The sequence below is a fragment of the Mastacembelus armatus genome, chromosome 17 (genome assembly GCF_900324485.2).
Source record: "Mastacembelus armatus chromosome 17, fMasArm1.2, whole genome shotgun sequence".
NCBI classification, from domain to species: Eukaryota; Metazoa; Chordata; class Actinopteri; order Synbranchiformes; family Mastacembelidae; genus Mastacembelus; species Mastacembelus armatus.
In genome coordinates, this window is record NC_046649.1 from 4,044,884 (window position 1) to 4,061,902 (window position 17,019).

Consider the following 17,019-nt stretch of genomic DNA (forward strand, 5'->3'; position numbering starts at 1 on the left):
ATGCCCGCTTATATACAGAGGGAAAAAACAAACAACTAAAGATACTAAAACAAATAACGTAACTAATAGAAAATATAGTCCTCCATCACAGATGTTTCATTAGCAATGGCTGTTTTCCAACTACTGATAATGAGCCCCACCACCTCCAGCCTCACTCTCCCCCATCTGTGCCTCAGCATCCTCATCTGCCCCCTGCTGTCCAGGTTACAGAGACCTGCCGTGGCTCACATCTACCTTTGTCAAGTCATTGGTTTATTTGACAGGGACAGTACATATTAATCAGCATTACTTTACATGTGCCACAGTTAGGCAAAAGGCTGTTTTTGAATTGCGGTGCCTGGACAGATGTTACATAGTTGCACCTCAGAGACAAAACATTGGAGCATAAAAACAGGGTTACAAAATAAACCAGATAAGCCTTCTTGTCTTTTCCTTCTTGATGTCCTCACTTCCCCTCGTCTCCTCTTTGCTCTGTCGGCCATCTGACAGAGATGTGGTAAGACTTTAGCTCCTCGTCAGAGACCAAGTCAGGGGCCTGGCTCATGAGGTCATGCCCCCGGAACGACTTGGGGAAGGCAATGACGTCACGGATGCTGGCAGCTCCAACCATGATGGAGATCAACCGGTCCAAACCTAAAAAGCATGGATGAGTAATAAGGCAACACAGTGAATACATACTCACTTCCACATTTTTAGTACCATGTAACTCTTTAGGGTAGAGTCAGACTGGATGTCAGGGGAAATATACAGTTTATTCACAAGGTTATAAAGAACAATCATATATTTCAGTTTTTTTTTGTTTGTTTTGTTTTTTGCAGTAAAGTAGCAAATTGGCAAGTAAGCATGCTGCAGTCAGGTAGGGAGTTAACTTTACCCAAAGCAATGCCCCCATGTGGTGGCGCTCCTGAGTCAAGAGCCTCCAGCAGGTGAGAGAGAAGACTAGGATCCTCCTGTGGCAAACACAAGTCAAAACCATGACCACTTCCCAAGGTAGTGTGACCACAAGAAAAATGTACAATGACTCACCTTGAGTATATTCTCCAGGACATACAGCTGCTCTGAAGCTTTGTGGATTCGGATGGATCCTCCCCCAATCTCACAGCCGTTCAGCACCAGGTCATAGTGCTGACCACGTACCTAGGAAATTGAAAATACACACCTTAAGGCTTGCTGCATCCCACAACATACATCACTACTTCTAAATATCAGAATAATAAGACATTTAAACACATCCTGAGAGAATCTATTCTATTGACTACCTTGTGTGGATCTGTGTAGAGTAATGGTGTGTCCTCTGGCACTGGAGCAGTAAACGGATGATGGGCTGACTCCAGCTGCTCTAGCTCATCTTCTTTAGGTAGAAAGAGAGGGAAGTCAACAACCCACAGGAACTGGAAGGCTGAAAGGTCTCGAAACGGAAACCCATGAGAGCCCAGGAGCTCTGCACACTGCAGGCGAACACTACCCAGCAAAGAACGCTGCAGGCAGATAGATGAGAAATATATAATCATGTTATAGAGTTTCATGATTCACCTTCATATGGTAAGTTTGATATTTGTGATTCTCTTACCACACTGTGGAGGGAGCCAGCAGCCATCAGCAGCAGGTCTCCAGGTTTGGCTCCAGTCCTCTTCAGTAGCTCGTCTGTGGAAGAGGCAGGTAAGAACTTCTTCAGAGGAGACTTCAGTGTCCCATCTACTCTGAAAAGCAACTCACTCAGCTCCTTGGGACAAAACAGACACACATGAAAAACAAAAGATACAAAAAGTGAACACAATAAGCTTTCCTGAAGTGTCTGTTTTTTTTCTGTAGCTGTTGTTTCTCCTCTACAGTATTTCTGGTTTGTTGTGGAATATTATTTTAATGTACTTTTGCACATAACTTTCATGTACAGTGTGAAAAGGATACTATTCTGGTTTACATTACTACTTCAATTATGTACTTATACACACAATCAAACCTATTCTGTATATATACATGCACCATGTGAAACCAAAACAGTGTTTCTTGTTTTCACTCATTTTAATCTGTGTTTGTTCTGTTTCAGGATTTTATTTTGTTCATTCATTCTCTATTTCTCCTTATGTAAGTAGAGAGAAGGAGAATAAAATCTTCATGGTACGTTCCCGGAAGCGACTCAGTACTTACAAGATGTTCCTAGACATTACAGGACAGACAAACCTACCTGCCCAAACTGAGTCTTGGCTGTTTGTTTCAGGTTTTCCAACTCTTTCCCAGTGAAAAGTTTCTGTGTTCAGACAGACATGAAGAAGTTAACAAAAAGAGGCATTAGAGAACAGATATCAGCAGATTGGTTACTAACCAAATGTATTTTCTGTTACTGCTTTTAATTTTCATGTCTCATCATTATACTGAGCCACGCACTTTCTGTGCACTGCAACATATTTACGCCACAGGAAAGGTTTCTTTTCTCACCGCACCACTGGGAACACAGATGGCCTGAACAGAGCCTCCTGGCTGGTTGAGAGCAGTTCTGAGGAACTGTATTTCCGTGGACAGGAAAACCTCCCTGAGATCAATCAGCTGGACAGGGATTCAGAAAGACACAGGTATGAAAAAAAAAGAAGAAAAAAAAAAAAAAAAAAAACCTGACATATTCACAGCCTCTGGAAAATTTACAAATGACAACTGCTCCTCCTTTCCTGAGATTGACAAAGCAACAAGGAACGGAGAGCAACAGATATTTTATCATTTTGGTGTTCCAGCATTTCCAACAAAAGGAGAGATTGTTTACCACATTAAACACATAATGCATTACACTTAACAGCAAGTGGAATTAACTGGAAATTATAGGCACTGGCCTTATTAAAAAATAATCCTAACACAGAGTAGTTAGCCCCAGTAAATTATTATTATCCCTGTTGGTTCTGCAGGTTCTTGCTTTATTTTAGCTATTTGATCATATTGAATATCATTTCCCCTGCTGCTCTAATCAAATCTCCTGGAGGTAACATACTCTCACCTCCTACTCTTTTAAGCCCTTCACAAATGGTTCTTACTGTAGGGCAATGCTTATAATTAATCCCTTTCACACAAACGCACTTGTAGCCAGATCAGAAAACCCAGAATTATATTATGCAGCTGATCAGCAGCTTCATGATATTGTTTATCAAAGATAACCAAGGTAAGTGTCGGTGTCGACATGTAACCCCAAAGGGAACCAGATTAAGTTGGTTTTGCTTCCATTATACAGGCCCCAGGTGTTAGCTATAGATTTCAAACAATTCTCAGTTGATTCTCTCCATCATGTCATCTTAGCACCCCTAGAGAGATTTAGGCTGGTTTTGTGTGAGTTGATGACCAGTTTAATAATTAGCCCATATTTATATTTGTTCAACTTTTATTTTTCCTAGCACCCCATAAAAGCAGAACAAATAATCTAGAAACAAAAACGAACAAAAATGTCCAACAAACCATAAACACGTACCTTCATACTGAATCTGGTATCAGGTTTGTCCACGCCATAGTCCCTCATGGCCTCTTCATATGTCATGGTTTGGAAAGGAACCTTAATGGGACCTTTCTCGGCAGGCCAGGAGTACTGTAACAAACCCTCCACCAGGGACATGATACCTGTCTGGTCCACAAAAGACATCTCAATGTCTACCTGGGAAAGATAATGAGACCACGGATCAGGACTGCAAACCAACAGTGTAAACCAAATTTAATCAGGCCCTAGACAATGATACTGTTAATGTGATGAAGACTGCAATCAAGGGAATTATTTTTGTAATATTAAGGCATTCAGGTACACTATAGAGTCACAGGTCACTCGGATTTTGGAGGTGTTGAAAGCCAATATAGAATCACTGCGGTACCTGAACGTCTCCTGTGCTGACACAGATGCAGCTACTGCTCTGCTAATGCGCTGCTCACAACACATCTTCTGTGTAAACACGGCATTAGACCAGATTTGAATATTAGTGCTCCCACCACTGAAAGAAAATATTTCATCTTCCTCCATTGCTTTTAAATGGACAGTCTGGTCCCCTCAATGAAGGCTACTGTGCACTGCAGGTCCTCCAGGTCTCCATACAGTTGACGAGTCAGTGTGGTCACCTCCGGCCAAGCCTGTTGTGAGTACAGCAAAAATTGGGCAGGTCTGAAGAACAGATCTGTAGTCATGCTTCCTGAGTTGCACGGACACTGTCCGGATTGGTCTCTTCTGAACTTGTATGGAGGTGGCAGTTTCTGTCTGTCGTGTCCTGTGCGGAGTGTCCAGACCTGAGCAGGTAGTCAGCTCAGGCCTGGTCAGTAAATGGTACCCGTCCGTCCATGCTGTGCTTAGGGTGTTCATGAACCCACCTTGCCCTTTGTTTTGTTCAGATGAAGGTCTTCTGCATAGGATGTGGTTCGGCATGGGAGGTAAGTGCTAGGGAGAGGTCACTGAGGTCCTTGTCCCTGCGTGTCTGTAGAGCCCATAAAATGGAGAGGGCATCAGTGAGAAACACAATGGAGCTGTAGGTGTCAGTGCTGGCTTCCACGTTCATAGCTCCAGTCTTCAGGGCTGCTGCCTCCAATCTGTACTTGGTGGCATATTTCCTGGTGGCCAAGGAGATCTCTTCCTGCTTCCCTCCAGGGAACCGGATGAAGATTCTGGCGCCTCCATCTCATACAGAATCAGATGCAGAACCATCAGTGAAAACATATGTCCAGATATCCGGGGGTACTGCTTCTAATGCAACCACAGGGGGAAACAATCCAGTGTCTTCATGTGCCGGTCCCAAGTCCAGGTAAATACAAAGGGTTGTGTCAGAAAGTGCATCCGACGTAAAATTTCAGCCAAATCAAACATGCGAATCACAATGTTCCAGTGGAAATTGGACTACTGTTGGTCGAAGAAGGAGAGGAGGAAGGCGTGTTTGTAGGCAAAGAGAGAAGAGTTAGGGCAGGAGTGTAGGACTTAGAGTAGGGACTTTGAATGTAGGAACTTTGTCAGGGTAAAGTAGAGAGTTGGCTGATATGATGGAAAGAAGAAAGGTGGATATCATGTGTGTTCAGGAGACCAGGTGGAAAGGTAGCAAGGCCTATAGATTAGGAGCAGGGTTCAAGCTGTTTTATCATGGTGTAGATGGAAAGAGGAATGGAGTAGGAGTTATCCTGAAGGAGGATTTTGCTAGGAATGTTCTGGAGATGAAGAGAGTGTCAGATAGGGTGATGAGTCTGAAGCTGGAAGTTGAAGGTGTGATGTTGAATGTTGTCAGTGGTTATGCCCCACAGGTAGGATGTGAGTTAGAAGAGAAGGAGAAATTCTGGAGATAAATGGATGAGGTGATTCAGGGTATCTCTAGTGGTGAGAGAGTCGTGATTGGGACAGACTTCAACGAACATGTTGGTGAGGGAAACAGAGGTGATGAGGAAGTGATGGGTAAGTTTGGTATGCAGGACAGGAATGCAGAAGGACAGATGGTGGTAGACTTTGCAAAAAGGATGGAAATGGCTGTAGTGAACACATTGTTCCAGAAAAGGGAGGAGCATAGGGTGACATATAAGAGTGGAGGCAGGAGCTCACAAGTTGATTACATCTTGTGCAGACGCTCCAACCTGAAAGAGATCAGTGACTACAAAGTAGTGGCTGGGGAGAGTGTAGCCAGACAGCATAGGATGGTGGTGTGTAGGATGACTCTGGTGGTGAGGAAGATGAAGAGGGCAAGGACAGAGCAGAGGACCAAGTGGTGGAAGTTGAAAAAGGAAGAGTGTTGTGTGGCTTTCAGGGAGGAGCTGAAACAGGCTCTGGGAGGTCAGGAGGTTCTTCCAGATGACTGGACAGCTACAGCTAAAGTGATCAGGGAGACAGGTAGGAGGGTAGCCTACTTGGTGTGTCACCTGGAAAGAGGAAAGCAGATAAGGAGACTTGGTGGTGGAATGAGGAAGTTCAGGAGTGTAGAAAGTAGCAAAGATCAGTAAGGATGAAGTGAGGAATGCGTTGAAGAGGATGAAGAGTGGAAAGGCAGTTGGTCCGGATGACATACCTGTGGAGGTATGGAAGTGTTTAGGAGAGGTGGCAGTAGAGTTTTTGACTGGGCTACTTAACAAGATCTTGGAGAGAGAGGATGCCTGAGGGGAATGGAGGAGAAGTGTACAGGTGCCCATCTTTAAGAACAAGGGAGATGTGGAAACTACAGAGGAATAAAGCTGATGAGTCACACAATGAAGTTATGGGAAAGAGTAGTGGAGGCTAGGCTGAGGTCAGAAGTGAGCATTTGTGAGCAGCAGTATGGTTTCATGCCAAGAAAGAGAACCACAGATGCAATATTTGCTTTGAGAATGCTGATGGAGAAGTACAGAGAATACATTGTCATCTGTAGTGAGAGCTGGGAGCAGGTGGAGGAAAATCTAGAGAGGTGGAGGTTTGCTCAGGAAAGGAGAGGAATGAAGGTTAGCCGCAGTAAAACAGAGTGTGTACATGTGTGTAAATGAGAGGGACTCAAGTAGAACGGTGAGGTTACAGGGAGTAGAGGTGAAGAAGGTGGAGGATTTTAAGTACCTAGAGTCAACAGTCCAGAGCAACGGAGAGTGTGGAAAAGAAGTGAAGAGACGTGTGCAAGCAGGTTGGAACGGGTGGAGGAAAGTGTCAGGTGTGATGTGTGACAAAAGAGTGTCAGCAAGAATGAAAGGAAAGGTGGACAAGACAGTGGTGAGACCAGCAATGTTGTCTGGTTTAGAGACAGTGGCACTGAGAAAAAGACAGGAGGCAGAGCTGGAGGTAGCAGAGCTGAAGATGTTGAGGTTCTCTCTGGGAGTGACGAGGATGGATAGGATCAGGAATGAGCACATCAGAGGGACAGCTCATGTTAGATATTTTGGAGAAAAAGCCAGCGAAGCCAGATTGAGACGGTTTGGACATGTTCAGGTGAGGGACAGTGGTAAAAGGATGCTGAGGTTAGAGCTGCCAGGAAGGAGGCTTAGAGGAAGACCAAAGAGGAGGTTCTTGGATGTAGTGAAGAAGGACACATGAGGATAGTTGGTGTGGGTGAGGAGGATACAGAGGATAGGGTTAAATGGAGGCAGATGATTCGCTGTGGCGACCCCTGAAGGGAGCAGCCCAAAGGAGAAGAAGAAGATCCAGGGGTACTGATTCTGGATGTGTTCCAATGCATTGAACCTGCACGTTACATCACTTTGTACTCCCTTTTTCAAAATGCCACAATGGGATGCTGTCTCTAATGAAGGAAACTATTTAACAAATGATGTGTGTGATTGGATGTGGATTTTGTCCTGTTCCCATCTCTGCCAGTCTTACCTGGGTGAACTCCGGCTGCCGGTCTGGTTTGGAGCCTTCATCTCGGTAGCACCGAGCCACCTGGAAGTACCTGCCACATGGACAGAGGAGAAAGGTGACCTGAGAGCATGCTGTATCAAAGCATTGAATACAATCTCTGTACAATCTCAAAAGATAAAAATAGCTAGTGTGAACAAATCCAAATGAAAGTGATGTGCCCAATATTTCTGTCTTTGCAGTGTATAACAGTAACGGCAGCTAGCTGTCAGTCAGGCTTGTCTTTCCACATAACACCATGCATGACATTGATCCAGCATCCTGTCAGGAAGTTTCTCTTTCAGTTTTTCACATACATTTCAGTATAGCACTGTTGCAGGTAATTTTGTAGTGAAACTAAATTCTTAACAGCAATTTTCTTCAGTCTGTACTTACCTGTCTATACCAGCCACCATAAGAAGCTGTTTAAACTGCTGTGGGCTCTGGGGTAGGGAGTAAAACCTTCCCGGTTCTCTGGAGGGAACCAAAAACTCTTTGGCTCCCTGGAACACAAAGAAGAAAGACTCAATTTCCAGTTACCAGACATAATAATAATAATGAGCCTTTTGATAACTAGTGTTGCCATCATCTACCAAAACAGGGACATATTAGACTAGATTACACAACAGACTGGGAGGATGATTTTTTTTTTTAATTGATGTTAAAGCACTCTGAAGAGAAATTCCTCCATTCTATTGTGTTTTTCATGTAAAATTCAGTAAATGCTAATTTAATTTAATGTTACAAGATCCTTCTTACCCCTGGTGTTCTTTTGAACAATGTTGGAGTTTCCACATCAACAAAACCTACAAAATTAGAAAAAACACACATTGAAAATACAGATGAGAGGAAGAGAGTGTGTTCTGCTGCTGGATTCTGTCTTTGTTTTGTGTGTCCTCTGTTTCCACAAACTCCATCAAACTCCAGTCCCAGGCAGGTTAAGTCACAGTCTGGTGTTGGCTGTATGTTTGTTGTCAGACCTGACACTGTGCTTCCTGGCCTGGGACAAACCGTTCTCATAAAAAAAAAAATTAAAAACTGAACAAGAAAAGAAAATGACTTTCACCCTCCATACCATGAACATTACAGAGGTATTCTCTCATCTTCATCACCATCTGAGATCTCAGTCTGAGGTTGTTCTGCATCTGAGAGGACCTCAGGTCTAGGTAGCGATACTGCATCCGCAAAGACTCAGACTTCTGTTAAATCAAAAACACAGAACAAAAAAATACAAATGACCGTGATTATTATCAAGAATAATCACATTACATGCTCGGAGCACTGGTAAAATAGTGCACATCCACATAGCATCTTACTTTGACAAAGTCTTTAATCTCAAACGGCAACTTGCGGCACACACTGAAAACCTCCACGCTCTCAGCATGGACTTCTATTTCTCCTGTTGGCATCCTCTGTTGGTATGTACACGGCAGAATGACAGCAAGAGCATGATCAGTGATAAATGACTTACTGAAATGTCTGCTCTCCTTACCACCAACGGACAGAGCACGTGTCAGAAAATACTCTAAAAACACAAACTAATCTCTTCTATAGTTTACCTGTGCTGACTGTCCTCGTTCTAACAAGCCAGGCAGTTTAATATTATACACACACCTTGTTCTCCTGTCCTGCTGGACGTCGTCTGACTGTTCCCGTCACTTTGACAACAGACTCAGCTGTGAGGTCACACAGTGCTGCTTTCAAATCACCTGCAGACTGAAACACAGACGAATAAATTAATATCAGTAACTTTGTATTATTAACATTGTATCATTATTGTTGTTGTTGTTGTTGGAGCAGACATATTCAGGTTTTCAGTTGTTTTCATCCTTACTTCTTCCTGAGGAATCAAAATCTGTGTCAAGCCACTGAAATCACGCAGGATGATAAACAGGTCATGTCTGTTGGAGGCAGAGACACACAACTGTTAAAATGCAACTTTCTGTTGAGGCATCGTGAAAGTCAAACAGTCCGTTCTGTCCCCTGGTCCTGCTTCAGCCCTGGACACTAGGGATAAGTTCTGGATGGGTCCTACAGAGTTTGGTGGCCCTCAGATTTTAAATGCAGCACTGCGAACTTTGGCAGGTTGATGGGAAATGTTATATTACCATGGTGATGTTCCTGTTAACTCTCACTGTGACTGTATAAAAGCTTCGCACTGAGTTGTTGATACTTCATGAGTCAGTCAGCGTGTACAGAGCAGTGATGCTACCTCAGCACTACCTGAGGTACTGGACCCAGCCACACACAGTGACGACTTCTCCCACATGCTCTGGTCTCAGTTCTCCACAGGTGTGACTCCTGAAGGACAGGCTGCTGGGACCTGATGACAACACACAGCCAGGACTCATTCAACCTCCTGCCAACTTTGGAAATGCACACACACACACACGCGTAGACCAGCCCAGCCCACAGCCCCACCAAATCGTGAAGCCTGGGGGGACAGGGCAGAGCCAGGGTTTCGTACCTGTGAGAGGAGGAGCACGCTGGGACAGTGTGTGTGAGCAGCTCAGCCGTCTGAGCCCTGCTGTCCGCAGAACACGTCCCGGACTGAGGGTCGCAGCTGAGCTCCAGTGCCAGACCCTGTGAGAGCTGAGTTGACTGAGCGCTCTCTGCAGGAGGAACCTGCTTTTTGCTGCCATGTCTTCACAAGCCAAAGGTCAGAGTCACCGAGCTGTCCCAGTCACATGTGAGAAGGCTGTTTCCTGAAGTACCGACAGCGCTGTCCGTAAGAGACTTCACACCGGACACAACACCGGGACCCCGACCGTGCAAGCCAGCCCAGGCCGGGTGCTGTCACTGCATCTGGTCCTGGTTCCGCATTTGGCGCGTCAGGAGCGGATCATACAGGCTGCACTGTGGCGCACACAGCTCATCCACCGAGGAGCCGCCGCTAAACGGAAGTGACGCATGTCAGTCCATGGTAGTCCATCTACAGCACAACTGATTAGGTTATAACTCTGCTTAGCCCCTCTGTCCTCGACACCATTCAACACACACACACACACACACACAGTCATTACAATCCGTGGACTCATTCTATTATTATGATTATTATCGTGTCTGTAGGAGTCAGAGCAGCGTGTGCGGACTATCAAACCGTGATGTTATGGTTGATGCTTTGCTGCAGGCTTTGGCAGAGAGCAACAGACACTTAGCGTCTGTGATGATTACCAAACCTCCTTCAGACCCGTTCAGGACTCCGCTCCGCCTGGTGGCGGCACTGCGCTTCTCATCGCACGGTCCTGACGCCAGGTGTCCTCTGAAGCGTGTGGCCCAGAAGCAGCAGCCATGTCGGGGAGCCAGCTGATGAGAGCCATCAGGGTCAGCGAGCTCGGAGCTCCATCAGTCCTCAGACTGTGCTCGGATGTGACGGTTCCGCAGCCCGGACCCCGACAGGTGAGGCGGACAGATGTGCACCGCTGCTGTCAGCGCGAGCAGAAACAGCTGCAGGCATATGTGTGCGTTGAGCTGCTATAGTCGCGAGGAAACACTGTGGTCCGTCTGTGTGTCTGTCTGTCTGTCTGTCTGTGTGTGTGTGTGTGTCTGTGTGTGTGTCTGTGTGTGTCTGTCCGTCTGTCTGTCTGTGTCTGTCTAACACGCTCAGAAACCTAAACCACTGGTGATCCAATGTGCAGACAATGTCAGGCCTAACTTCACTGTCTCTGCTGCAGGTGTTGGTCCGTGTCCACGCCTGTGGAGTGAACCCCGTAGAAACTTATATCCGAGCTGGGACATATGCCCGTGTCCCCGCCCTGCCCTACACTCCGGGCTCTGATGTGGCAGGAGTGGTGGAGAGGGCTGGAGAAGGAGTTGTGACAGTAAAGGTGAAGCTGCGGGGCACGATGAGCGCACATTAACACACAGTAACACACAGTAACACACAGTAACACACATTAACACACAGTAACACACAGTAACATTTAACATTGCTGTTAAAGAATCACTTGATCTGAGACGACATTTGAATCCACAAATGCACTGTGGTCAATATGATGTCAGCTGGACAGGATGTGGCCCATTATGTAAACATGTAAACACTGTTTGCTGTGTGTGTGTGCTTGTCAGGCAGGGGACCGGGTGTTCACTACAGCTACAGAGTCTGGAGGTTATGCAGAGTTCACTGTGGCAGCTGAGCACTGTGTCCACAGACTGCCTGCTGCTTTGGACTTCACACAGGGAGCAGCCGTAGGGATCCCTTACTTCACTGCCTACAGAGCTCTGATTCACAAGTAAGAAAGGTCTTCTTCCCAAAGCTCGACAAGCATCCATGGAGCTCCTCATCCATGGAGCTCCTCATCCATGGAGCTCCTCATCCATGGAGCTCCTCATCCATGGAGCTTAATGAACATGAGGTGTCACATGTCAGAGTCTGGCCCAGCGCCTCCATTATGTTTCCTCAGAACTGATGTGTGATCTGTTGTACACGCGACTATCACACTAACCTGGCCTCCTTTCTTTCTCTTGCAAATCCCAAAGTTCAAACCTCGTCACAGATGCCAGTGTACTGAATCTAAAACATGTCAGAGCCACGTGCACTCACAGTGGCCTGTGTTACTGAGTAACCTGTAGCTTTCACATTATATAACCGTCAGCATCAAAGTACATTCAGTGCTTAAACCGTTTAAATGCATCAAACCTCTTCTGTTGGCTCTGACCTTCATATCTGTTCTTCTTTCAGTTTCAGTTTTCAGGGCCTCTTTGCTCTCTCGATTATTTCTGCACACTCTGCTTATGTGGACAAGCACTTTCTAAAGAGGTTGTACAAATTTCATAATATTTTTGGTTTAATTCTAAGACAGAGGCTGCTGTAAACACTCCTAAACGAGCACCTGGTTTTGCTTCTGCCTAAATAAAACAACTATATTGTCCGGCTATTTTGGGAAATGTCCAAGGCTTTAAAAATGAGTAAATGTGTTCCAGTCTACTGTGTTGTGTGTGGCAGGGCTTGTGCCAAGCCTGGAGAGACCGTCCTCATCCATGGAGCCAGTGGAGGGGTGAGGGGTTTTTATTATCTATTTTGTTTTCCTGTGTGCTGGATAAACATTTTAAGTGCTTCAGGTCTGTGTGTGTGTAGGTGGGTGTGGCAGCGTGTCAGATGTCCCGTGCTCTGGGTCTCAGGGTGCTGGGGACAGCAGGGACCCCAGAGGGATTGAAGCTGGTTCTCAACAATGGAGCTCACTCGGCATTTAATCACAGAGAAGAGGGCTACACAGATAAAATCATGGTACACACACACTTTAACACCATGCAGTAACAACAGCACGTTTAAGACATGTAAATGCTTAATCACATGTAAACTTTGTCATTTAATGGGCGTATTGCACAGATCCTACAGTGTCTGTATCTAGCATTGTAGGATTGTTAGCAGGGAATACTAACTTTTGAGAGCACTAGATATTAAATTTACACACTCAGAATTCAGATGTGGAGCCTGTAAATTCTGGATGAAATGGCAGATAATGTATTGAGCACTAATATATTGAATTGGGAGTGTTAGCTTTTCTACATTCAATTGTGACTTTACCTTCCACATAATAATATTTTAACCATGTACCTGTGTGTGTTTGTTTGTTTGTTTGTTCGTTCGTTCGTTCCAGGAAGCCACATCAGGCAGAGGCGTAGACGTCATAGTGGAGATGCTGTCAAATGTCAACCTGAGTAAAGACCTCCAGATGTTGGCCTACGGAGGACGAGTTACGGTCAGTAGGTCTGGATGTTTGTACCTCTAGAGTTGGTGACCATGTCTTGTTGTGGGCTCTGCCCCACATCACCATATAATAATTCTCCACAATAGCAAAATGTGCTTTAAAAAGTACACCATATTTTAAAAGCCACACAACATAATTACAGATGGGACAGCACAGGGATGTGGTGGTTAGCACCGTCACCTTACAGCAAGAAGGTCACTTATTCAGTCTCACTGGAAGCACTGACGCACATATAGTTTCTCTTTATGGAGCCATATAATTACGTGATGTTTAGCATCACAGTTGGCTCAGTATCTTAAAGTACAGCGCCTGGTCTCTTTTGTTGTTAGTTTATACAGTAGTTCTGTACAGTAGTAGTATTTCTGTCGACTGTGTGCATCATCTACAGTGTCCTGCGTTTCCTTTCCTCTTCCACTTCAGGTTGTTGGTTCCAGGGGCCCCATAGAGATCAACCCCAGAGACACTATGGCTAAAGAGAGCAGCATTATGGGAGTCGCCCTTTTCTTTGCTACACTGGTATGAGTCTGTGACATTACACAAGCCATGTTATACACACATTTAAGAGGTTTACCCCATTGGACGTTTCTAGATTTTAAAAGCCTACACAACACTTTGAATGGCATGGTACACATGCTGTATAGCTGCTTCAGCTTTTGGCAAGAAAAACCCCTCCAGATACCACGTTCATGTTAGTTTGGACAGTTTTAAATATCTTTTTCCTCTCTTCTATCTCAGGAGGAGAAGCAGGAGTGTGCAGCATTTCTTTACGCGGGGATGGAAGCTGGTTGGCTGCGTCCAGTTGTCGGTTCCAAGTATCCGCTTGATAAGGCCGCCCAGGCCCACCACGACATCATTGAGTCCCCTGGGGCTACGGGGAAGATAGTTCTGACCATGTGATGCCATGGTCATATCACAGGACAAAGGTCACCAGACAGGGTTCAGGCTGTTTGTGGAGAGGGCCGCTACAAAAAGCAAAAAAATGAGCAAATGGTAAACGTAATTGCTTGAGAACAACCTTTAAAATTGGAGTGTGTGTGGTGTAGTTTGTAAAATGAAAAGAGAATCACGTTAACATAACAGTGACCCAGCTTTACTGTTTTGGCTCACTCTCACTGCTCATAGTCCATGAAGATCAAAGTTAGCGTCATGTGGCTTTGTCGGAGCTTTTCCCTCCTCCTGCTGCCAGAAACAAGCTGGGTCAGAGTGGAGTTTGTGCTTCAAATCAAAACATGTAACTAAAAGCCAAAGATAAAATTCTTTGTGCAGCTGAGGGCAGCTGCTGTCACTGTGAGTTTGTCATGCAAGCAACCTCCTGTACATGGTCAATAATCATTTGGTCTGTTGTTTTGACAGAATTGTGAGGTGCAGCTTTAATCCAATGTTTAAGATGAATCACTTTGATCCTTAAATACAATGAACATTGTCTACTGAGCAGGTTCTAATATAATCACTGTAGGTGCCAAAATATTCAAGGTGACTAAACTTAAATCACTTAAAGTTGTTAAGATGCACGGCAGACACTGTCCTTATTTTGAAACTGTGATAACATCTTTTCTCTATAGGAATTATGCTTATAACATTCTCACTGATAGCAAATGTGTGAAAACATTTTCCTTAACTGTAAATTGTGAATGAAAATAAAATCAGTATTTTTGCAACGATACTGTGGCCATCCTATTAAACAATACTGACACTTTTAAAAAAAAAAAAAAAGAGAGAGAGATTTAAGGTGTGGTTGAAGTTAAAGGCTTGTTTCTGTCTCAGACAGTGAGTCAAGCATGAAACCTGTACCTCTCAAGTAACAGTCAGCTCTACTGAGCATGCTCCAGGTAACCTAAGCTGGAAACACAGTAGCAGCCAGTAAATGGTGACGCTCTGAGCTAAAGCTGCAACAGTCACATACAGCGATAGTTCTTTCTTCTGGCTTAGTGTGTGAGTGGAGTGTACTGTGTCCTCAGTGGGGGTGGACCTTCAAATCCACATCATCAGGTCAGCACTTTTGTTTTCAAATGCTCTTGGACTCTAATCATTAGAAGGACATGATGTTCAGAAACTAAGGCTAGGCAATTTCTATAAACCAATCAACACACCTCTCTTTAGTGTATTTGAAAATGTTCAGAAAAGAGGTTTTTAATCAGTAGGTATGTTTTCTGTCCTATTGAAATATTAAATATTTAGTAATGTCTAGACATGGTGATCTCATATTGACTACTAACAGTCTCTTTTCTGAATATTTCTAATTACAGCAAACCGTTTTACAGCCTTCAGCCTGTATGCTATAGTGCGTTTCATTTGAAATGGATTGACTCGTGTTAAAGAGCCAATCTCAGGTTTAATTTGAGGAAAAGAACTACGTTGAAGATAATAGTCCCCTAACACTTTAATGGACACATTATTTTATTTCAATATTACTGTTACTGCTAACACATAGTAATACATATTTCACTACAACACACCAGAGCAAAGTCCATTAGGAAAAGAGCTTTAGCAGCAACATGATAGCCCTCATTCAGCTACAGTGTCTGGCTGTCGTCCGTCACTCAGCATCCTCTGGGGACAGATGTCACACGCTGCTTCTCTCGGATCACTGTTTGTTTTCCTAACAACTCGGAGCAGACACGCTCACATGCAGCAGTGGCTCCTGACTAAACTAACAACAATTCACTTAAATCCAAATCAAAAGTTTCTTTTGATCTTTACAAACTAATTTTAAATTTTCAAATGGCAAACACTACAATCTATATCTTCAGTGTTTATGTGCACAAACACACACTTTGTTATAGTGGCCTATCATTGCTTTATTTATTTTTATTGTTAGAATAAAATATTATTATTATTAGTAGTAGAAATAGAATATTATATTATTAGAATAAAAGTAATACTTTTATATAATATGTACACTATGAGTCAAAAGTTTGGACACACTTTACCACTGGATTGAATGAGAATGTGTGTCCAAACGTTTGACTGGTACTGTATATCTTTATAATATAAAATAATAATATAATATGTATATCCTTTATATCTAATTTGTCTCAACATCAAAAAAAATATTGAAAATACAGTATAGGCATGTAACCACGGTTACATGATACTGATTGATAGACTCATGTAACCAGAATCCAGTAGGATAGAAACCAGTGAGACTGGGGCAATGAGGATCTGTCAGGAGGAGTGGGACAAACTGTCCAGTCCAGGTGTGAAAACTTGTTTTCTCTTACCTAAGAAGATTCAAACCTGTAACTGCTGCCAAAGGGGCTTCTATGAAATGCATGAATATGCTTGAACTGAGGGTTTTCAGTTTTTGACTTTCAATGAATTTGCATAGAAATTTTAAAAGCATGCTTATACTTTGTCATTATGATTTTTTTAGTGTAGATTGGTTTACTAAAATGGTAACTGTATTTCCATATTTGGATCAACAGCAGATTTTGTAGAGTGTAAACTGCAATAATATGACACGTTGGCAGTCGCAGTGGTTAATGGCTGTCTTTCTGTTTACATCTCTCTTCACCATTACTCAGTAAAAGTGTCTTCTACGCTGTAGAAGTTTTCAAATTCTGTTTCTAATGTATGACTCCAACATATTCATTGTCCAGGTCTGACTCATTACACATATCAGTACTCCCCCCACATCTTACTGCTGCCTAAAGATCCCAGACTAATGTAGAAGCTTTTGAACTGACAACACGCAGTACTGTATGTGTGATATCATATGTAGAAAGTCTGAGTGCCCTGAGGGACTTCGTGGATCAGTGCTGACTGGCTTCAAAGTGCTACGTTCCTGTGGAACCTGAAACTAGAGGAAACCAGCTCACTGTTCTGGTTCTTTCCCTTTGACTGCGGAGATCAAGAGAGTGTGGAGCTGCCAGATAACCTGATACATCAGCGAGATACAAACAGGTTTGTCTTTGTGAAGGCTTTCTACACATTCTTGTGTCTTGCTTTGCACTTTCATACTTCATTGAAATTTGAAACTTCCATTTGCTTACAGTGTGCATTTTTATTTTCTTAGATTAGATTTCTTCC

At 43.8% G+C, this 17,019-nt stretch overlaps 2 protein-coding genes across 2 annotated transcripts; one reads left to right on the forward strand and one right to left on the reverse strand.

Annotated features, from left to right (window-relative positions):
* Positions 1-261: 261 nt before the first annotated feature.
* dars2 (aspartyl-tRNA synthetase 2, mitochondrial) lies at positions 262-9,921 on the reverse strand. The gene is made up of 17 exons (XM_026313924.1): positions 9,747-9,921; positions 9,503-9,602; positions 9,114-9,180; positions 8,894-8,995; positions 8,596-8,691; positions 8,355-8,478; positions 8,039-8,085; positions 7,676-7,782; positions 7,265-7,334; positions 3,449-3,628; positions 2,437-2,544; positions 2,186-2,248; positions 1,571-1,723; positions 1,260-1,478; positions 1,027-1,137; positions 875-950; positions 262-633 (listed from the first exon to the last, which is right to left on the reverse strand). The coding sequence occupies exons 1-17, from the start codon at positions 9,919-9,921 to the stop codon at positions 446-448; spliced, it is 1,986 nt and encodes a 661-aa protein (XP_026169709.1). The 3' UTR covers positions 262-445.
* A 314-nt stretch (positions 9,922-10,235) lies between these two features.
* Positions 10,236-14,651, forward strand: cryz (crystallin, zeta (quinone reductase)). Its single transcript, XM_026313925.2, has 8 exons — positions 10,236-10,678; positions 10,954-11,106; positions 11,348-11,511; positions 12,225-12,276; positions 12,357-12,506; positions 12,880-12,981; positions 13,411-13,506; positions 13,726-14,651. Exons 1-8 carry the CDS (start codon positions 10,571-10,573, stop codon positions 13,885-13,887), a joined length of 987 nt encoding a protein of 328 aa, XP_026169710.1. The 5' UTR covers positions 10,236-10,570; the 3' UTR covers positions 13,888-14,651.
* Positions 14,652-17,019: the final 2,368 nt, after the last annotated feature.